Raw genomic sequence first — 22,832 nt, forward strand, 5'->3', positions numbered from 1 at the left:
CGACCCAATCTTTTGGGTGAAACAAATAGTACTAAAAATTATTTTAATGATTATTTAACTAGCCAATTGTCAAATACAGAAAATTAATCAAACTAGATCTAATATTCAAAATGGAGAAAGTAAATTTTAGAGTAGCCTCATAAAAATTAATTTATTGTAATTATATGTCAAGTTCAGAGTGTTTCTGTTTAGTCTCTAAAATTTGCTTTTATGAATGTAAACTTTAATAATCTTCCTCCAATCATACTACTAAATATTTTCAGACTGCTGAAAATAGAATTGTATCCACGCAAGCTCTCACAAACTTTTCATAGTAAACATTGATGGACTTTTTAGGTAAAATTTAATTGGTTATAAAGTTTTGTTATATTGGATTAGGTTAGCCATAGAACAATAGCCGGTGTGGATGTAATATTAAAATTTATTGAACTCATTGTAAGTAAATTTTCATCTTTTTATCTATATAACTTTTTTCCTTGCATTAATTAATTTTAAAAACATCTATTTTTAAATTAATGTTTTAGTACACCTTTCAAATTTTCAGTAATAAATCTTTTCTTTTCTTTAAATTAATATAAGATTTATGAAACAAAGGACTTTTTTCCTTTCGCAATTTCCAAATTATTTTAAAATCTTATTTGAAAACTTACAAATACGACATTCAGACAAAAACATTATCAACCAATAGGAAGCGCCTATTTCAGTTTCGACCAATGGGAGTTGAGAATTATCTGTCTGCTAAATTCTGTTTTTATTTCATATTGCGACTTAGGTCAGTGTTCGTTTTCAAGTAATCTAATTAATAGTTGAAAATAACTAATTAATATTGTTTCTACATTATCTTTATAATTTGATCAGATTATTATGTTTATTTGATTTGTATAAATATTTTATATTTATGAAAAATAAAACTTTCCATTATAATTTTGAAAATGAACTGGGCCCGAAGCTGAATTTTCGACATCTTCAAGTTTCCATCATCAAAAACATCAAAAACAAAAATACGTCATACGTTACTAACACATACGATAACATACGCGTTATTTTTATCAAAAATATAAATAAATATCATAAGAATCGTTTATCTTTATATTTTTATTCATATTTTTTAGATTTAGAATGAATCTTGTATTTTAAGTGATTGAGTTTTATTAGTTTTACATTGTTATATAAAAATTGTGAGAAAATGAGAGCAATGAATTTATTTACTAAATTGAGATGCGGGCTAGGTGTTGTTAATCAAAATAGGTTAGTATAGTATTTATAAAATTAATACAGTAATTAAATACATGTTGTCTTTATATGATTTATAGTTAATTACAAAGTTGCCATCCTACATATTATTTTATTGTACATATTCACGAAATCTTCAGAAAAAATTGTGAGAATATTGTTACTGATTTATTATTTTGTAATATTCTTATATTTTTTTTCTAAAAACATTACTTATTACATCATTATTTGTTGTCCGTTGAATTTTATAAGCAAATTAAGTTAAGTTTTACCCTTTAAATTGATTTCTTGTTGATTTTAAAACCTTTGAAACTTCCAATTTTTTAAAAATTATGTCTAATGACTATATTCTAACTACAATTTAACATGTTTTTTCTTCTAATTTATTAAATTGACTTATGCCCATATGATATTTCTAGATTATGTGTAAGTCGCCTGTTCCATAGTGGAAAATATCAATACTACAGTGGAAATGGAAATCAAGATTTGCTAGACAGGAAAATTTACTTTTTAAGCTTTTTTTCAGTCTATAATTGAATTTTTATAATATTTATTTTATAAATTGATATTTACAAATTTTGACCTTAAATTATAACTCTTGTTTTATGTTCATACTTTGTTTATTTTAATTATTTGAACTAGAAGATTCAAGTTAAAACCATGCAGATCTGGATATTTCTAGTTTCTTGATAATTCCCTTATTTTACGTGAAGTGTACTATCGACGCTTCCCCCTAACTTTCTAACTGTGGAAAGATAACAGCAATACCCAATATGACATTGCCTTTAGAGGAATCCAGATTAATCCGGAATATATTAAACTGGATTAGGATTAAGTAGGGAAGTCCCTTAAAATTTAAAAGCATATAAATTAAAATTAATATAAATTACTTGTAATTTTTTCGTAAGACAAAAAAGGATTTTTAAAATAGTGAAACTCTCCACTTTCTTGATGTGTATTCGAAGTATAATCCAGCTCCAATCTCCATCAAACATTTGCTGGATCATGGAAGATCCGCGGGAACTGAAGATTCCTTTCTCTTTCTCAGGTTATAATTTAGAGTTTTTGTCACTGTTGTCATTGACTTGTATTTCCTAGCCTTTGTTTCATACTTAGATATCCTTCCTTCTACAATCGTCAACAATTCCTAGTCAAAAAAGTAGATCTGATATTTTCATATAAATACCAATTGAAAGTCATTATATTCTTTGGTTTTATACTTCCCCTATTTTTTCTGGTCTTGAAGTAAGGGGAGGGGGGGGGGGGGGGGGTTAATGCAACTATCTCGTAATCAGTGAGCAAATGACACTTAGAATTCGAATTTCGAGCTGAAAGGGATAGTTCTACGAATTGTATTTAAAGAGTTAAGGTACTTAGAGTAGTGAACTTTATATGGGCCGCCACCAAAAATAGTGGCGGCCCATCCATGTGGCAGCTGGGTAACGGCGGCAGCTCAGCTGGGAGAGGCCAAGAGTAGAATTAGTACATAGGGCATGTGACATGTCCAGGGTTAGGTTTTTATGGGTGCTGAGCTCAAAAATATTACCAAAAATGGTGATGGCCAATCCATGTGGCAGTTGAGTAATAGCTGCTGCTCAGCTGCGAGCGGCCAAGAGTAGAATGAGTAGATATGGCTTGTGACGTGTCTAGGGGTAGGTTTTTATGGGTGCTGAGCTCAAAAATGGTACCAAAAATAGTAACGGCCAATACATATGGCAGCTGGGTAACAGCTGCTGCTCAGCTACGAGCGGTCAAGAGTAGAATGAGTAGATGGGGCTTATGACGTGTCTAGGGGTAGGTTTTTATGGGTGCTGAGCTCAAAAATTCTACCAAAAATAGTGGTGGCCCATCCATATGGCAGCTGGGTAACGGCCGCAGCTCAGCTGTGAGAGGCCAAGAGTAGAATGAGTAGATAGGGCTTATGACGAGTCTAGGGGTAGGTTTTATGGGTGCTTAGCTCAAAAATAGTGGCGGCCAATCTATATGGCATCTGAGCAACAGCTGCAGCTCAGATGGGAGCGGCCAAGAGTAAAATGAGTACATAGGGCTTGTGACATGTCTTGGGGTAAGTTTTTATGGGTACTGAGCTTAAAAATGCTCCCAAAAATAGTGGCGACCCATCCATATGGCAGCTGGGTAACGGCTGCAGCTCAGCTGGGAGAGGCTAAGAGTAGAATGAGTAGATAGGGCTTGTGGGCTGTAGCTGTTACCCAGCTGCCATATGGATGAGCCGCCACTATTTTTAGAAGCATTTTTGAGTTCAGCACCCATAAAAATCTAATCCTGGACATGTCACATGCCTCATGTACTCATTCTACTCTTGGCCTATCTCGTCTGAGCTGCGGCCGTTACCCAGCTGAGCTGCGTCCATTACCCAGCTGCCATGTGGATGGGCCTCCACTATTTTTGGTAGCATTTTTGAGCTCAGCACCCATAAAAACCTACCCCTAGACACGTCACAAGCCCTATCTACTCATTCTACTCTTGGCCGCTCGCAGCTGAGCTACAGCTGTTACCCAGCTGCCATATGGATTGGCCGTCACTATTTTTAGTAGTATTTTTGAGCTCAGCACCCATAGAAACCTACCCCTAGACATGTCACAAGCCCTATCTACCCTTTATACTCCCAGCCGTTATCAGCCGGTTCTAGCCGTTTAGCAGCTGGTACTAAAAATTTAAAAAAATGGTTATTGTTATCATTTAACATAAATTAAACCAAAAATATGTTTTTAAAAGTTGATTCCTACGTAATTAATGATGAATTTGCCCTAAAAATAGGCAAAAAACGGCTAAACGGCTGAGCTGCCAGCCGTTACTTTTCCAACTTTTTGTTCGATTTAGGGAAAATAGACCTATCAAGGATTACTCATTCAAAATTTCAGATCGAAATTCGAATTCTAAGTGCCATTTGCTCACCGATTACGAGATGGTTGCATTAACTGTCTGGGAAGGATACTGTATCCCCCAAGATGGAATAGGACTTACAGATTGGCTAGTTATAGAGCAGCTTTAGCAATAATAAACTACCTGGGTCTGTAATGCAGGGAAGATCAAATTTATCACAATCTCACCAGAGGTTATCCAAAGGGTGCAGGGGGCCAGGACGGGAGTACGGTTAGGGTCTCCAGGCGGGGCCTCAGGGCATTTAATGGAGTCTGGAATTATTGGAAGGTCTTGATGTTTAGGCCTAAACAAATAGAGTTATATTTTGGGAAATTTGGTGGAAACCTAAACTTCACCCGGCCTAAGCTATTGTCCTATCCTCCCCCCAATTACATTATTTGTTAATAGGGAAAGGTGGAAAGGTTAATAATTTGAAGAACTAAGCTGTACCTGGATGTTAATTCTGGACAGCTTAGTTTTCCAAAGAGCCGGCAGACATTATAATTAAGCGGTCTGAAAAATGAAAATCTTTAATTTGCTATTTGCAACCGCGAAATTATGATGTCCGCCGCAGCGAGCCGCAGGCAGCCTCTGTTCTTCTCCAAATTTGGTGGCCTGAAAGTGTACATACATTAGCGTACATGACACTCCCGGCAAGAAAAAGAAGAACATAGGGCTGCGGGCTGATCACTGCAATGTACAATATAAAGTGGAGAAAAAAGAATACATGACAATACACCCCCGAAGCCGTCACCGCTGGACCTTTAAAAAAAATGGAAGTGGCATTCGGAGTGGCGTATGGAGTGGCTGGTCATCACATTTTTTTTATTTTATGTCTTGTCTGAAAGACATATTGGTTTTGGATTTAAATAAAAAATGGAAGAAAGGGAAAAAGAAACACATTGGAAAAAATGATTTTTTTTTTTTTTTTTTTGTTTTGTTTACAATTTTAATTTTTGGAATTGGAGACAAAGATCCATAGTCTCCAGTTCTTTTTTGGCGGCTGAGAGTCCCGCGTTGGCCTCACGGGCTTGCTTCCGGGCACGCTGGGAGGCTTTTTTAAATTTTCTAACTTTAGTTAGCGAAATTTGGCGCCAGGGGGTTGTAGTTTTGGGGGGGCTCCAGACGGGGAAGAGGGCAAAATGCTGGGCTTCAACGGCCGGGCCCATTTTTGTCGCAAGATGAAGCACTTCATTGCGAAGGATGCTGACTTCGCGCCTGGCCAATTCTGGGGGCATACTAAATGCCCACATCCTCCACGAATCGATCTCTTCCTCGAGATACTCGATTTGCTTGGCAAAACCGTCCAGGTAACGGCGGTTTACCACATCCTTCAGGAACAGCCGGGTGTGGTCATGAATACCACGCCGGATGGACTCAAGCATACCTTTGATGTCTCTAACTTCATACAGGATGTATTTGTGATGGTCATAGGGCTTGCCAATTTTAGCCAGCAAGTCGAATGGCACACTCATTGTGATTTGGGTTTTATCTGAAATTAGATAAGAATTTGATAAAATTGATAAAAACGAAACTTGTAGCGGCACAAACAGGATGAAAAAAATAATAATTTTATTTATCGACACATTTTTTCTTTAATAGAAAATTTTAATAGAGACTTAATAGAGACGGTCTGTTACAGGTATATAGCCGTAACCGTCCTGGCGTGAGGGGTCATAGGTGTTATCGTGATGACTCTCACTTTGGAAGTGACGGACGTATCTACCCTGTGGTGTGTTGACATGATTGTGTGCATATCTATCATCATAGTCTGCTGGTCGGCGGTAGTCTTGACGTACAGCAGGTGATGGTGACCGTCGTCGTGTGGGTGAACGTTGTCTCGGGGGAGAACGCCTTCTAGAATAAGAACGGCGTTTTGGGGAATAGTGTCGTGTAGAATAACGGCGCCTAGATGGCAAGCGCCGTTTTGGAGACGAGCGGGAGCGTGAGCGCTGTCTTGAGGTGGAGGGTTCCTGCTGTTTGACCTGGGAAACTTTTTGTTTTTTCCTTCTTGAACCAGAATTCTGGAGACCGTGGGTTTTCAAAGAAGGTTTGGTGGTATGCTTACAGTCAGGGCATGCTTGATTTCTGCAGTAGAGCATTTTACTATTATGCTTTGGAATCTGGCTGATGGAATTTTGCATGTTGTCAGAAGTCTTTTTTCTGTATTCATAAAACTTCTGTTCACGGTGGAACTCTAAACGGGCGAGTGTGGTTTCCATCGCTGCTTCCTTGCCTCTGAGGTATTCCGCCTGTATGTAAAGGGAGTACATTTTTTGGAATCTGGGGGCGGATACATCATCCTTTCCAAGCAGCTCATGTATCAGATCAAGTTGGTGCCATCTGTCGAAAAAGGTGGGCATTGGACTAGCATGGAATGTTTGATAGAGATTATCAATACTCTTTGTCAATTCACTGTCCATGTTACACGGGGGGGGGTTAGGCTCCTCGGGAAATTTTTGTTTGTATAATATCTCGAGGCGGGTTTGCTTCTGAGCCTCTTCCCTGACCTGGCGGGTACTTGAACAGTGGGTGCCTTTTAGAGTCCAAGCCGGGATTTGAACGTATTCTTCTTCGCTAGGTAGGAAGTTTCCACCCCGGTTGTCGGTGACGTCTATCTTGTGCAGTTCCTGGTTAATTTTTTCTTCAAGAGTTTTGATATTTTCTTGAGCGCACAAGATAGCTTCCAATAATGTATTTTCAGCTTCAAGCATCTCCCGTATATCCGGGTTGTTGACATTCTGGAACAGAGCGGGTTCAATTCGGGTAACGGAGCCTGGGTGTAGTCGATTTAGCAGCTCCTTTCTCTTCTCCTTTAGGTCTTTTTCAACAACAGCTAGCGGTTTGGTTAGAGGGGCGCTGGGAACGGGGCCGTTGTTGGAGATGGCGGAAATGTTGGAATCCATCCTGGAATAAAAAAAGATTTTGTTTATAAAAGAGAAAAAGAAGGCTTTTATGGGGTGTATTGTTTACAATGGTTTATAATATTCGTAAAGCTAAAGGAAGATTGGCAAATAATGATTATTATATAAGAACGTTTAAATTTAATATTTGATAACACTAATCCAGGTTTTCTTCGGCTGGAATCAATTTATCGGTTATTGATGTAGAACCATCATCCTCGTAGGTGGGTTAAACTTCTAGAGGCAATTCATCATTTAATAATAAAATTATTAAGGACATTGAACAGCATTTACTTGTTGGAATTTAACATTTAATAAAAAGATTATTAAAGTTATTAACAGGTGTGTGAACCTATAAGTAGGATTTTTCTTTTGTTGTAATTTAATATTTAATAATAACATTATTAATATTAATTGTTGGTTTGTAAGGCAATTACAGCCGTATTCAGGGAGGTGGGCCAATTCAGCCTTTATTTAATAGGTAGGTTTTTTATATCTTCGGCACTTACAGCCTTTATTATAGTAGAGTTGAATTTTGGACATGCATAACATCGTAATGCGTGTCGGTTAAATTATATTTTTTCGGCAACTACAGCCTTTATTAGTCGGGGATTTGAAATCGGAGACGCACAACATCGTAATGCGTGTCCGTAAGGTTTAATTGTTATCTTCGGCAAATTCAGCCTATGGCAGGTTCAGCCAAAGTTTCAACGGGTGTGACTCATTTGCAACGCATTGAGTTAACCCGTTTCAGGAACAGTTTTATTAGTTTTTTTGCGCCGAAGCGTACGACTCGTCACACTTGGAGGCCGCGGACCTGATTTGGTCAACTAGTGAGAGCTCGTCCTCGGAGAACAGGATGGCGATGTGCCGGACACTCCTTCTGGTCTCATGAAATTCTTCCTTCCAGTGTTTCCGCCAACGGATAACTACCTGACGGACAATACCATCATCAGAAGTGATGAGGTGTAGGACCTGACCAAGACGCCAGAGTTGATCGCCAATCAGCTCATCTGGGGACCGGAGGAAAACAACGATATCCATCTCTTTTGGTTGTGGACCTGTCTTGCCAAATTTCTTTGGTCTTGGGATGTAGTCTGGAAGGCGTTCATATAGCCAGATCTGCCACCATGATTGGTAGAGGCGTTCCATCTGTTCCAAAAGGCGGGAGGGTTGTTCTACCCTCATTGGTCCAGTGGGGGCACGCCTGTTATTTCTGCCGTGTATCAGACGGTTAGGCGTGATAAGGTCTGCGTGACCTACATCCTCCGTTCTGGATACCGTGCAGATCGGCATGTTGTTGATCTCATTTGCTATATATGAAAAGGCAGTCTCAAATGACATGACATCCAGTTTGAGACCGTTAAATGTTGCATGGAACAAGGTTTTGATTTCTTTGATTGAGCGTTCCACACAACCTTGATAGTTGTGAGCAGCAGTGGGACCGACCTCGTACTCTATGCTGCAACTTTTTCCATTGAGCGTTTTAGTGATGTCAGCCATGGAAAACTCCGATTTTGCTACGCCTTTTATGAGCTGTGCTCCTGGGTCGATGAAGACCTTTTTAGGGTAGCAATAACGATGAACGAATCGTTGGAATGCTTGGAGAAAGGCGTCTGTATTATACTTAGTCATAGCATAACATGCTGTTGCGGATGAGGCTGGGTCTCTACAGACTAGACCCCAAACCTTGACTGTGGACCTGTGGTTGTGTTCACAGTGAGCCAAGAACGGACCCATCAGGTCAAGTTGGCAGTAGTAGAACGGGGGAGCAATGGTCAATCTGTTTTGGTGGATTGGTCCCATTTCAGCTTCTAGAAGCTTGGCCTTGAACCTACGACAATGTGGGCAAGCCGCTCTAATCTCTTTGGAGAGATCTCTGCCATGGAGGATATAGGCGATGTGCCTAGATTCTAAGAGTGTTGCATTTACATTCCTGTGTAGTGCAAGCTCTTGGTGGGCGTATAGCATAATGGAGTATGCTATCAAGCTATACCGATCAACTATTGGTCTAACAAAGTGGAGGGGAGACAAATCAGGCATGATATTGTCAACGTCTTCAATGCTGGTGCCCTCGACAATACGACCATTGTATTTGATAATGCCGTCGTCAGTGATGACATTGTTGCCGTGGGCCTTAGAGTTGGAGAATTTAAGCACTTCTTTAGTGGCGAGCCTAAAGTAGTATTTCTCCGCCTTCTGAACTTCCTCGTCCAAGAGTTGGACAACCCGAGGAGTGGGTTGTGGAAGTGATGCCCTGTTGTGACAGTATGATTTAAAGTCAAAAGCAGAATTTTCGAACGATGGCCATGACCCGGAGAGATTTTGGCCATGACCGTTTACACGGGTCGTAGAGATAACTCGAGAACTTGGTTATCTCTGCCGTTCTTTCTTGGGGTGATTTCGTATCACCATGGAGGATTTTGACCTCTTGGGCAGCGGCCTGTTTTGCTTCCATTGTTAGTTTAAGATCTTGGAAGGATTGGGCTGGCATGTCCTGGTAATCAAGATACATCCAGGGTTTGCCATTTTGCCATTCAGATTTGGCGTCGATGTCCTTAATAGTTGCAAGGAACTGGGTGCCGAGATCCGCGATGTTGTTTTCTGACTCAACATGACGCCATTGATCCGGGGATGAGAACCGTCGAATTTCGATGACGCAGCTACGTACGCCCAGAGAAAGAGGACGTGCGTCTTGGTGAAGCCACGACAACACAACAGTAGAGTCTGTGAAATAGGTGACTTTGTCAACCTTGTCTTTGAGATTCTTGGCAACGGTTGTTGCAAGAATGGTGCCTACAACGGCTGCCCTTAGCTCTGCTCGAGGGATAGTGCTGCCAGTCACGATCTTTGACTTGGCAGCGGCCAATCGGACAGTGACCTCCCCCGAGAGAGATATTGACCTAACATGCACACACACGATTGCCATGTTTTGGCTAGCATCAACGGATACTAGCAGATCAACTTTGGGTTGGGAGTTTGCCGGGATTACCGACCGTGGACAGGAAACTGACGCGAGTTGTTGCATCGTTTCAATGTTGGTCACCCATGTTGGAAGCAGTTTGGTTGGGAGCCCATCGTCCCAACCAGTAGCGTAAGAGAGGAGATCGTGATAGTCTGCTTTGAATTTAGCAGTCACGGGGGTGCAGAATCCGAGAAGGTCGAAGTTTGAGGCAACTTGCGACAGGATGGTTCTTTTCGTGAAACTGAGTAGAAGAGCCTCTTCAAGACTGCTTTCTACTGGCGGGGGTCTTTTCCCTCGTTTTGTTTTGCCAAACGACAGGGGTTTGACATCCAAGCTGAGAGTGTCAGCTAGTGGGGCCCAGCGATAGCCGAGGTAGCTAACATGTGTGCCGTCATTGGACACGGTGTCTTCAGGTACAGATGAAGATTTGACAAAGCTTTTGACGCTCATGCCTGCCAAGTCAAGAGTAAATTTGACTCCCGCAATGAGTTTGTCTAGTTCAGTTGCGGAGTCTGTTGAATCAGAAGTATCATCAACATAAGTTTTGGTTCTGAGAACCTGGGCACCTGCGGTATGTTCAGGGTGGTTGTCCATGACATACTGAGCTACCTGTTCAAGGCCTTCTGCAGTTTGATTGCCAGAAGGTTTGACCCCATAAATGATGGTACGCATGATGCGCGTTCTGACAGTGCCACCAGGGGTAAGGCTATCAACCCACAAGTACTTGTGCCAGCAGAAATCAGATGGATCCAACTTGATCTGGTTGTACGCCATCCGTATGTCGCATGCGAAAGCATGTGGTCCTGCTCTGAAGTTGATGTCCAGAGCTAAGATTTTTTCGAGCCTGTTTGTGCCCTTTGCTAGGACATCGTTCAGACTTTTACCTGAGGAGGTAGTTGCAGACGCATCAAAGACAACTCTAACTGGAGTGGAGAGAGAATTTTCTTTAGTGACGAAGCGCCAAGGGAGGTAGTATTCTCCTGGCAGATTGTCTACTAAGGCTCGTTCCTCAGGGGACAGGTCATCAATATCACATGAATAGCCGTTTAGTGCCAACTTGTCATGTGATGCCATAACTTGCAGTTTGGCCTCTGGATCTTTCTGCAGTTTTCGTAGCTGCGATTCCAGAACTTGAGGGCCCTATTTTTGTTTGGTTGTAACTCCTTGACCGGATCAGCAATGAAGGGAAGAGATGCTACGATCCGGCGTTCGTCAGGTAGGAATTTGACGGACTTTTTTATTAGGAGTTGTTCGGCCTCTTCTCTGAGAGAAGTTGCATCCAGAATGTCTCCGTTTTTGCAATCATTGCATCCACGGCATGCTATGCAACGGTAAGGTGCTTGAGTGCCTATGTCTTCACTCTCAAGATACTTCCGTTCATGTCGTTTGACGTGTTGAATATCGGAGCTGTATGTATGAACATCCAGCGAAGTGTCCTCCTCTGTTTTTTCCTCAACAGTGATTGGATGGAGGTATGGAAAGGTGTCGGTTAAGGAATCCGCACACCAATTCCTACCACTGTTCAGAAGTGTTTCAGTGGTATAGCGGTAAGCAGACAACTCGTTGGTGAAAAAGAGAGCAGCACCAACAAAGTTTACAGTCTCGGCTGCTTTGGCCCAAGCCTTGTGGGGACCACCGAGTACGCCTGTGTGGCCATCAATGCCCTTGAGTGGGCTTCTGTATAAGGATAAGCCACAGGGCAGTGAGCAGATACGCATTGGGAACAAGTAGTTGTACTTGATCCCCAAGATTATGTCGACTTGGCCTCCGCCAATGACATCTGGTACAGTAGGGAGAAGCTCGTGGCCTTTGTAGTGATTTGCGAGGTCACCATAAGGATCTGTGAGTTCCCAACGAGGAAATGGGGCCGTCAGTGTGTCCATTTTCGCAGCAATTATAGTTGCGGACATGGCACTGTCGACTAATGGCAGTGTGAACTTGTCACTGCCATAGGGAAGATGGACGACTTTACCACCTGCTACGTTCATGAGGGTGGGTCCAGGGCGGTGTTCTGTGGCATTTAGTCGAGCCGCTGCAGAGGCTGAAACTGCGTCTGTGTCACAACCGCTGTCGTAAAAGACAAACAGCGGATTGCCGGAAAGATCAGGGACGTTTTGGCACATGAAAATGCCAGGAGCAGCAACATCAGGGAAGGTGTTGGGGTCGGAAACGTCAGGTGTGGTGTCAGAGGTTTGGAGATTCATGGTGATATTATCCATGAACAGAAGGTTGCCAGATGTTATAGGAACATCCTTTGGCAATGACTTGCGGAAATCGCCTAACCTCTTTTTATTCTGCTCGACATGAATAGAGCAGGCGAGGATATGCTTTTTTAGCGATGAGCGGACGCGTACTGGCAATTGTCAGCTTGACAGTAAAAGGTGGTGCGACAGTCGTTTTTGTGGTTATTCCACCATTCGTCAATATTGTCGAAATTGACGCTGGCGTCCATTCTGAGGCACCTGTGACAGGCTTTTGTCTTGCCATGGAGTTGGCGTTTCTCCTTATGTGGTGTATTGATGTACACCTGGCATTGGAACAAATATGTGTGTTTGTTCTGACAAAGCGCGCAATCAGTTGGTACAGGCTTAGAAGCAGCGCCTGTGTATGCTAAGAGTGGAGTGGGCGTCTTAGCGGACTTATCAGAGGCCTTGCCTTTAGGGCGTTGTTTTGGGTCCTCCGAGGCCGAGAAAGTGGAGGCCGTGTAAGTTTGAGAAGCTGGTTTACTCCGGTTCGAGTTTTTTTGACCGGGGTTGCTACCAGTCTGGTTGGACTGTCTTTGGCCGAAGTTACCGCTGTTCGAGTTGGCGTTGTTGCCACCAGAGGATGCGGTACCAGTATGGAGGGATGCCCCTTCATGCTGGTTAAGTTGGTATTGGAGCTGACGTAGCTCGCAATCCAAGAAGAGGAGAAGTTGCTCATAGCAGTACTGGCCATCTTCCTCCCCATTTTCATCTGCGCTAAGCAGGAATTTTTTAGACATTTCCTTAAAGTAGTCTCCTTCAAGAAGGTTCAGTACAGAGTTGGCGATGTCCGTTTTGCCGTGATACAAGGCTTGCTCTGCGTCATTTTCTTTTGCAAATTCTTGGGTGTCAGCAAGTAGTGAACGGAGTTTTACCATCCATGTGATCTGCTGTTCCCAGTTGTATTTAGGGCATGGTCCCAGTTCCATGATTTTAGCCTTACGTTTGGCTATGATGCTGGTTTTGCTGCCATAGTGGAACGACAGCTGCTTCATGCAAGCCTTAATAGATTTTTCGGCCGAGCACAACATCTGCGCATTGCCCTGAAGACACTTTTCTTTCAGGATTTCCAATGCTTCGACTTCTGCTATAGACGGCATTGAGTCGATATAAATCTGGAACTTCTTTTGAAATGTAAAGAGGTCAAGTTTATCTGTCTTGGCCCCGGAGAAGTGAGGGATAGGGATGTTGGAAGAGCGCTGATTGAAGGAGTGCCCTGAGATAGGTACTCCGAAACGATCCCTCAAGCGTTCAACGTAAGATTCCAAGCTGGATATTTCCGTTTCAAGCGTGGTGGACTGGGCATCTAATGCTGTTGCATCTTGCTCCATGTCCGTAAGCATTGCGTCCTCACACAAGGTTTTGGCTTTATGTAAGGTGCGCTGTGCCTTATCAAGTAGCTCTTTAAATTGAGCATTGAGCTTATTGAATTGACCTAACTGCTTAACTTCGGTTGCTTTAAGATCGCCGAACTTTTCGCAGAGGTCATCAAGCTCCACAAGCATGGGGTCCCTTTTTTGTTTTACCCTTGCTTGTTTTACCGCGTATGTCGTAGGGTTTATGCGGTTGGGGATGGGAGCTGTTTGCTGGAGCATAGTTGCAGCAGGAACAGCTGTGGCCTGAGTCGTAACTGCTGGAGGCACAATTACTTGGCCATCACATGGTAAGGTACCTGCCTCGGATCCGACTGCTGAAGTGGTAGTCGAGTCGTCAGAGCAAGTAGAGAGAGGTACTGCTGGAGCAGCAGTCGTCGTAATCGGTTGAGCTTTCAAACGTGATGTACGATGGTCATGAATGAACTCGATTTTTGAGCGCATGGCTATACGTAGCTGTAACGCTTTGTTCATGTCAGCTTCGGTGACCCTTGGGTCTGGGCTGTTGCGAAAGAAAGCTATGATGTGGCGAATTGACGAGGCTTTTTCTTCCAACAATGATAGACTATTGTCTAGCTTTTCAATGCTAAACCTGTCAGGGTTATTTATGATGCCCTGACAGTCTTCGTCTATCATCATGCACTCATCGCATTCGATGATGAGTTTGGTTGCCTCATCAGTCATGGTTGGGGTTTGTGCTGTAACAAGCGCAGATAGATCGACACTAATATTGTGTGTCGATGTGGAAGTGTTATAAGCAGAGCCTGGGAGGTGGTCGTGTAATGGGAACTGTTCAGGGTTATAAAAAACCTCGTCCTGAACCTCTTTCTGTAAATCTTCAGAATAGAGTTGTTCCAAAGCTTCTTCAAGAATTGAAGCTGATTTTTGGAAGGATGGTATGGGGGAATAATTATCCCAATCTAGTTGCTGTGGGGCTAGCTCAAACTCTTTAGTATCTGTAGGGGTTGTGGGGGTTTGTGGTGAAAGGCCGTTATACGGATGTATAACGGGAAAAGTTACCAGTGGATCAACAGGTGAGGAGGGTAAGTGGGGGGCTGCAAGTAGTTGGGGAGCTGCAGGGGGTGTAGGGAATCCTGGGATAGGTGACGGGGATGGGCTACGGTGGTGGCTGTTTTGGCCTGGGGGGGTGCGACTAACGCTGGGCCTGCGTGAGGAAACGACGGGCCTAGAGTTGCGGTCAACCGGTTTTTGCCGTTGAAGTAGCGCTTTTTTTGTTTTAAGGAGTTTTTTGGCGCGTAATTCAAACGGGGTGTTGAGTTTATGTTTTTTGGCTAAAACTCTGACCGTTTTAGGCCGACGACTCGCAAAAGTCGCAGAGTCGGATTGTGAACGTTTGGTGTGAGAAGGGGTGGGGTGTGAGTTAGATGGATGATAGAGGGTGTTATGCCTTGAGCGTGTAATTGCTCCGGGCGGTTTAGTGAGGAAAATCTCCTTCATTGACCACTGAATGCTATTGTTAATTTATTTATTTAAATTATAACCTCTCTTTAGCTTATATTTTTTTTTTTGGTATTTTGGATATTGTTTTGTTCCAACAAATAAGTGCTAATGGATGAACCTTCAACAGCTTTTTGTTGTCTTTGGTATGATGCGGGTAGGCAGGGGCCGCAAGCTAACAGGGAGGTGATAGGAAAAAAGGGAGGGGGGTGATCAGGGGCGAATTATTTAACAAGCGACCTCGTTAAATAAGAGGACAAAAAGTTTGTCCTATGGGTGGGTGGCACTTAGTTGTAAAGCACCTCAGCAGCTGTCCAGAATTAACAGTCCGTATTAACATCAATGTCTGGGAAGGATACTGTATCCCCCAAGATGGAATAGGACTTACAGATTGGCTAGTTATAGAGCAGCTTTAGCAATAATAAACTACCTGGGTCTGTAATGCAGGGAAGATCAAATTTATCACAATCTCACCAGAGGTCATCCAAAGGGTGCAGGGGGCCAGGACGGGAGTACGGTTAGGGTCTCCAGGCGGGGCCTCAGGGCATTTAATGGAGTCTGGAATTATTGGAAGGTCTTGATGTTTAGGCCTAAACAAATAGAGTTATATTTTGGGAAATTTGGTGGAAACCTAAACTTCACCCGGCCTAAGCTATTGTCCTATCCTCCCCCCAATTACATTATTTGTTAATAGGGAAAGGTGGAAAGGTTAATAATTTGAAGAACTAAGCTGTACCTGGATGTTAATTCTGGACAGCTTAGTTTTCCAAAGAGCCGGCAGACATTATAATTAAGCGGTCTGAAAAATGAAAATCTTTAATTTGCTATTTGCAACCGCGAAATTATGATGTCCGCCGCAGCGAGCCGCAGGCAGCCTCTGTTCTTCTCCAAATTTGGTGGCCTGAAAGTGTACATACATTAGCGTACATGACATTAACCCCCCCCCCCCCCCTTGTATTATATTAAGCTAATTAGATAATACATTACAATACACAAAACGGTCATAAATAAAAAATAAGGAAAATCGCATGACATATATTTGATATCTCAGGAAAGAGATTCCCACAAGATTGGCCAACATGATCATGGAATTGAAACTGTTGCCAACTGACCTTCTACAACAGAGAGAAGCACAACAGATTTATCAGGTCTCATTTTGCTTTCCCCCTTTAATTAGAATGTATTAATAGTTACTACGCAAAGCTATCATATCGCAAGTTCTTATTTCTTAAAAAAGACATTTTTGATTGAGCCTTATAGAAACCTCGTATATAAAATGCCTTATTTTGTCAGTCAGATCCTTGAATATATTTTACATTTTAGGATTACATTAGAAGTTTCAAAGAGATGATGCTGTATGAGAAGCTAGCAAATTCACCAGAGACACATGCCAAATTTACAGACAGTCTTCAGAACATCAGAATTAGACATATTGACACTGTTCCTAACATGGCACAGGTAACATAAAAAAGTAAAAGGCTCTGTCACTAAAACTACCCCCCCCTTATTTTGAAAAAAAAGAGGAGGAAATACCTTAAAAAATAGCTAAAGGGCTAAGTCGCCAGCTGTTACTTTTTCAACTTTTTGTTTAATTTAGGAAAAATAGATCTACCATGGATTACACATCCCAAGTTTCATAACGAAGTTCAGATTCTAAGTGCCATTACGAGATGGTTGCATTAAAAACCCCCCCCGTGTGTAGATGCTGTTATGACTATTTTTCATGTGTAAGAATGAGTTACACTTTTATATGGCAAAAAGTTCTTTACATAGCATTATCTTTTCTTGTGTTCTAATCTAATCAATCCTTACGAATGGAACGTAATAGTGAGTTTTTCAGAAACTACAAATTATCACATTATTAGTCATGTTGTACAGTTGTTGGTAATCACTCACCGTTTAACCCCAGAACTTAAATCGTGCGACCCAACCCAATGAAATCATATTTTAAATCATAGAAAAATATACATACCTAACTCTTTTATTTTAATTATAGGCGGTGTTACGGGTGAACAAAAATCTGCGAATGCATGATGGAGTTACCGATACTATTCAATATTTTCTAGACAGACTTTATACCAACAGGAAAACTATAATTTAAGTTAGTAAAGAATATTATTTAAGTAAAAATATCGTTTGATAATGGGTTTTTAATCACTCTTCCTTCAAGACATGGCGATAGCCTTTTTAAGTGATTATTATCTTATCGTACATAAGGTTATACTAAAAAAGAAATTTTATGGATACCAGTTACAGCTGTTCTTGGGTGACTATACGGTATATTGAACAGGAAATGTTTATTGTTCAACCATTTACTTATATCTCCGTGGAAATCTTGAGTTTTAATTCATTTGGAATCCGTTTTGGATTAAACCACCAAATTTTTATTATATACCATTACCTAAGCAGAATCCAAATCTGAATTTGTAAAAAGAGCATCGATATAACTTATATATGTAGATGTATTTACTAAGTATATTTGCGATAACTTTTATTTAACAGATTCTTCAAATTTTTAACATTTATAAAACAGCCTACTTTATTGCTTCAAGATCCATGTCAGATCTATATAGGAAATAAATGTCTATAAATGAGCTCAAGTTTTCCAAGGAATAAATGTTTAAAACTCATAGTGCTCCAATAATCCATAATAAACTCTCATTGGCCAGAACGATGAGACTCATTATTTTACTTTATTAAAAATAAATTCATTTTTTTTTCATTTCACGTTGCTATTTACAATATATTGAAGTATTTAATTTCTAATCATAAAAAAGAAAATTTAAATTTTTAATAAAGTAAATGGGTAGTTTCACGAAATGCATTTGAACTTAATTTAGTGAACCGCATATTTTTTTTTTAGTTAATGGGGTAAACTACATTTAAATAGCATATATTTGAAATGAATTCAATTTTCTACCACGTAGTTTTTAAAATATCAAGACCTGAAAATTGTCTTTTTGTGATATATGCAATTTAAAAAGACGATTTTCAAGTCTTGATATTTTAAAAACTACGTGGTAGAAAATTTAACTTTTTTCAAATATATGCCATATAAATGTAGTTTAACCATTTAACAAGGATAAAATATGCGGTTCACTAAATTAAGTTCAAATGAATTTCGTGTAACTACCCCTTTAAGAAAACTCTGTTTCAAATATCAAAACTATAATTTATATCATATTAATCCTTTGGTGATGGTAATGTGAAACAAATATAATTGAAAAAATCTTTTTAAATCATTTCAATTATTACATACCTATTTACTTCTTTCTTTTAGATAGTAATGGCGGGGGAGGAAAATTGATTTATTGAGAAATAGATAAATATATAGATATGTACTCATAGAAAACTAGCCAATAGTGAGATAGTTATATCGAGCCAACTCTAGTCATTAAATATCAGTAAGTATATATTAACCAAACGCTTTGTAATAACGTTACATTTTATTTATTATCTAGTATATTTATTATTATCCTTTAAATTGCGTTCTTAAGAAGTAAATCCTTATTTTATTTCTTCTTTGACCTTACCATAATGAGTTCTCTTAAGTATTAAAGCAATTAGAGTGTTCTGTACTATTCAGCTGCTAACAACAAAAGAATAAAAGAGGACAAAGAATGATTGCATTGCATAGCTCCTTATTTTTCTATTGTTTGGAGTTTTTATGCATTTTACCGCATTAAGATGCCTGATACATTTGAACGGGTTATTAAATGTATAAACTATACATTTTCAGGGTTAAGGTTATAGAATAATAAACGACAAATTAATCCCCCTCCCCTTCCCCACAACTTTTAATTTGCATTTGTTTGCTTGTCCTCTCAATTCCTAGTATAGTTTTGTCATTTAAAAAATCTTTCTTTTAAGAAAGTCGTAAAAAATAAATCATAGAGTAGGTAAATATTGTACTATTTAAAGTGTCCAGATATTAAAAAGTAGAATTTTATAATGAATATTATTTCCCGCTTAAGAGCAGGGAACTCTATGGAATGTGAGTAATGTAAAATTGTCAAGCTTGCTTTTGAAAAACAAGACCGTGTTGGAATTTTTTGCAAAAACTATGAGAGGAGAAAAAGGGGAGAGTATTAAGATAAATAAGGTCAAAGTAAATTTTATAAAAAGTACATTTTAAATCAAAACAAAACATCTCGTAAAATGTTTACAGAAAAAGTACCTAATTTGTTTGAGTTTTTATAAATTGTTTATTCCTTATCATATTATTCGTTAAATTAAAACAAGCTTTTTACAATTAGGGCCGGTCCGATAGTTGATTTAGTTAAGGTCATTGAAACTCCTTAGTAGTCGTGCTTTTTAGAGAAGTTTAATTTAGTGCCATGTATATGCAGGTTTTAGGCTGCGCAGGATCAAATGAAAGGAAAAGACAAATACCACCATAGAATAAAAAAAACTGACAAAAACCTAGCTAGTGGGTATTATTATTTAAAAAATTATGACTTAAAACAAATATTAAATTATAGTTATCAATATTTATAGAATATCAATTCACATGTTGATATCTCATTTCCAATCTCTGCATGGCATCAGAAATAATTCTGAAGGATTGATAGGCACCATTGACCCGCAGTGTGATCTGCTATTTGTGAGTATTTTTTACATTGTAGCGACGCTATGCTATCAATTTATTGTTGTCTGTTGGTCTGTCTGTTAACAAATACATTATATCAATCAAGCGAAGTATTTTTTCGTTACCTATGTAAATGACATTGTGATTATAAAAATGCAGGGATAATAGGTAAGCAAATCAATTAGAAAAATTATTTGGTGGACAGAAAATTCAAAAGCAGATTGGTTGGTTGGTTGGTTAGCCACTGCGGGATGGAGCCGTTCCATTATTAGTAGTTTTAAAATCAGTTAGGAATTCAGGTAATTCCGTCGTCAGGTAAATTTAAAAATTCTGAGGCCAGAATAGGCTGCGTCCATAAATCCAGGGGTATTAGCTCTGTGGGCTTGGCTGTGCAGTTAAATAAATGTTGAACATCATGAGGGCTTTCATTACAGTCAGGACATGTGTCGGGAATGTTTTCATCACATCTGTGTTTGAATGAGTTCAGGTGTTTACAGAAACCTGATCTGAGCTGAGCAAGAGTAGATCTTGTTTTCCTGTTCAGTTCTGTTTCAAAAGCAGATTACATCCCATAGCGCCATTTGGTTATGGCTGAAAATACAAACTGACGAATAAATGAGTTCCATGTTAGCAAGCTAAATTGACGCCTTTTTTCCCTATCATAATATCAAAGCATATCCTACATCCATTAATATATCTTAGAGCAGTACTTATAACTTTCCCAGTAACACTCTGAAATGGTTTGTTTGTATATAGGTAGCTGACCAGGCCTACAATGCTGCCTCACTCCTGTGTGATAACGAATACTTTGACCATCCTGAGTTGAAGAGCAGAGCTGTGGACACAACTGACGAGAACTCGGAGACCCAGGGTAGAGTCACTGCAGTCTATGTTCCTGCCCATCTACATCACATTCTTTTTGAGGTAAAGAATAGGGTTACTTCAATTCGTAGTGGCTTTTCTGGCTAGGTTTAAAGAAAACATAAATAATAGATAATACTTTTGTTCTAATTTTGAAAATTAGCTGATAAGGATTCTGCTGAAAAGGTCTTAGTTTTCAAGAATAACATAAATCACTTTCCAATATTTTTAAAAGTTAAACATCTGTTTGTAGAATATGCAAATGTAGTTTTTTTTGCTTTTTTGCATTAGTTAAATTCCCAATATAGTCAATAATGATTTAAAATGATATATATCAGGTATTCAAGAACGCCATGAGAGCCTCGTGTGAATGGGCCCTGAGAAAAGAGCTGGACACAATACCCTTCATCCGTCTCAGAATCTACAAAACAGACGAAGACATCACCCTGAAGATATCTGATCGTGGTGGCGGCATGTCCCGCCGCACCAAGAGGAAGATCTTCAACTACATGTATTCGACAGCGACCGACAAGGTGTCGTACGAGGGTATTGGGGGAGGATCCTATGGTGCTGGCATATCTGCCTCCACACTGCCTATGCATGGGCTGGGATATGGACTTCCACTCTCCAGACTGTATGCCAGATATTTCAGAGGAGATATCAAGGTATTGTTTCTAGAAGTTCAAGTGAATTTGTTCTTTTAAGAAAAAGGTTTTCGACATTCCAAGTCCAACGTTTTGTTTTTACATTTTTAGATATTTTTTTCTCAATCGAACATAATTCAAACCAATCCTAGAAAGAAATATTAAATTCAATTTTTCTCTATATCATGGTTTCAAATCTAAAATTACCTTATTTAGTAGGTAGGTATATCATTAAATAAACTGATTTTTTTTCGTAGGTCGCCAGTGTTGATGGATTTGGCACAGACGTATACGTTTACCTGCAGCGGTTATCTCACATGGCACAGGAGAACCTGCCAGTTTACAACTATGTATCATCCTCTAAGCTGCTGGCTACCTCTACCCAGGTTCCTGACTGGACAGACAACAAGGAGAGATACTGACACACATTTTATAAGCAGTTGAACAATAGCAAGAAATATAAACCTGTTAGACTACCTCCTCCTCACCCAGGGTCCAAAACTTAAATATTACAAAAGAATAATTTCTAGGTACAATTACTAATTAAGAAATGGTATTTGTGACCCTTTTAATCTTTAAAACCAATGTGGAGGTTTGATTAAAAAGTACCTAAATTTTTTAAAGTCACCTAAGCGTATGCGTCGTAGTTTTAACTTTATGATAAATATTCATATCATTTCTCTAAACAAACATGTAGGTATACATTATTACATATTTTCTAAATTCACATCACATTATTAATCACATAGGTCCTTTTAAACATTTGATATAGGTATACACAATTGAAATAGGTACCGGAAAATTTTCTACAGTTTTTTGGGTAAAGTGGTAGGAACAAAAATGTAAGATTATTAAGTCATTAAAAAATAGGTCATATTTCTAATATAAAAACATTAATTAAGCTAATTTATTAATCTTATGAATCAAAATATATTTTATTTGTTAATGTATTTAGTGTCTATAGAAATAAAGTATACTTACTGTAAAAACCATTTTATATTAAATGACAAACCATTAAAAAAAACTAGACACACTAGGTATAAAAATATATATGTAATGTGTATGTCAGTAATAATTTTCTAAAAGGGAAAAGCATAATATAACATTATCTGGATATTGTGATGTTTTTTTTTATTTTAGTTATATTATTATACATCTTGTAGCTTTGTAATAACTTGATATATTTACACATAAATTTATACTCTTAAGTTGATTATGCTTTCAGATATAATGTATGGTAGAATGATGGCGGATTTTTTCAAAACAACTTGATTAGAATATTTATTGATATGCATATTGCATGCTAAAATATAATACAAAAAAATGAATTCTGAAGAGAATGAACTATTATCAGACTCCAAGTATAGAGGGTAAGTTTATTTTGAAGCTTTAGAAACACTATTAAATATTACTTTTTTATTGTAAAGTCTTAAATGCCCCTCTTAACGTAATGCTATTTTCAAAAAACAGAAAAACATTTTTGATAAATAATTCTGTAATCCAATTTGATAAAGTAGTAAGGTTTTTTTGTCTGAAGCTTAAGATTTTAATAACTATTGAACTTATTGAGTTCTCATTCAACCTGAAATGGTTTTAGGCTATATTGTTTTTTGATTTAAGCCTAAGAATGGTTTTAGGTTATTTTTGCCCTCCCTTTAAGTACAGATCCACTAGATTCAAA

General features: G+C 39.2%; 3 protein-coding genes across 10 annotated transcripts in view; 2 read left to right on the plus strand and 1 right to left on the minus strand.

The window, feature by feature from the left end:
- The first annotated feature begins 1,080 nt into the window (after window positions 1–1,080).
- Window positions 1,081–22,383, plus strand: LOC145317056 (pyruvate dehydrogenase (acetyl-transferring) kinase, mitochondrial-like). 7 transcript variants are annotated; one of them, XR_013878861.1, is made up of 11 exons: window positions 1,081–1,248; window positions 1,653–1,728; window positions 2,163–2,281; window positions 16,110–16,206; window positions 16,382–16,516; window positions 17,055–17,141; window positions 19,554–19,661; window positions 20,403–20,570; window positions 20,846–21,172; window positions 21,409–21,848; window positions 22,107–22,383. XR_013878861.1 is itself a non-coding variant. In XM_080157935.1 (10 exons), the coding sequence occupies exons 1-10, from the start codon at window positions 1,187–1,189 to the stop codon at window positions 21,571–21,573; spliced, it is 1,344 nt and encodes a 447-aa protein (XP_080014061.1). In that variant the 5' UTR covers window positions 1,081–1,186; the 3' UTR covers window positions 21,574–22,383. The 7 variants fall into 7 exon arrangements, 1 of the variants encoding a protein (XP_080014061.1); XR_013878863.1 differs by having other exon boundaries at window positions 22,124–22,383; XR_013878865.1 differs by having other exon boundaries at window positions 22,238–22,383.
- LOC145317057 (uncharacterized) lies at window positions 4,195–5,646 on the minus strand. The gene is made up of 2 exons (XM_080157936.1): window positions 4,567–5,646; window positions 4,195–4,420 (listed from the first exon to the last, which is right to left on the minus strand). The coding sequence occupies exon 1, from the start codon at window positions 5,589–5,591 to the stop codon at window positions 5,058–5,060; it is 534 nt and encodes a 177-aa protein (XP_080014062.1). The 5' UTR covers window positions 5,592–5,646; the 3' UTR covers window positions 4,195–4,420; window positions 4,567–5,057.
- LOC145317055 (protein DOP1A) overlaps window positions 22,376–22,832 on the plus strand; it is a 40,087-nt gene continuing 39,630 nt past the window's right edge. For both annotated transcript variants that reach the window (XM_080157933.1, XM_080157934.1), the window contains exon 1: window positions 22,376–22,521. In XM_080157933.1, the coding sequence (XP_080014059.1) occupies window positions 22,475–22,521 (47 nt within the window). In that variant the 5' untranslated portion in view covers window positions 22,376–22,474. The remainder of the gene's footprint in view (window positions 22,522–22,832) is intronic.

This window comes from Acartia tonsa, chromosome 4, assembly GCF_053477335.1.
Source record: "Acartia tonsa isolate MP-2025a chromosome 4, ASM5347733v1, whole genome shotgun sequence".
Taxonomy (NCBI): Eukaryota; Metazoa; Arthropoda; class Copepoda; order Calanoida; family Acartiidae; genus Acartia; species Acartia tonsa.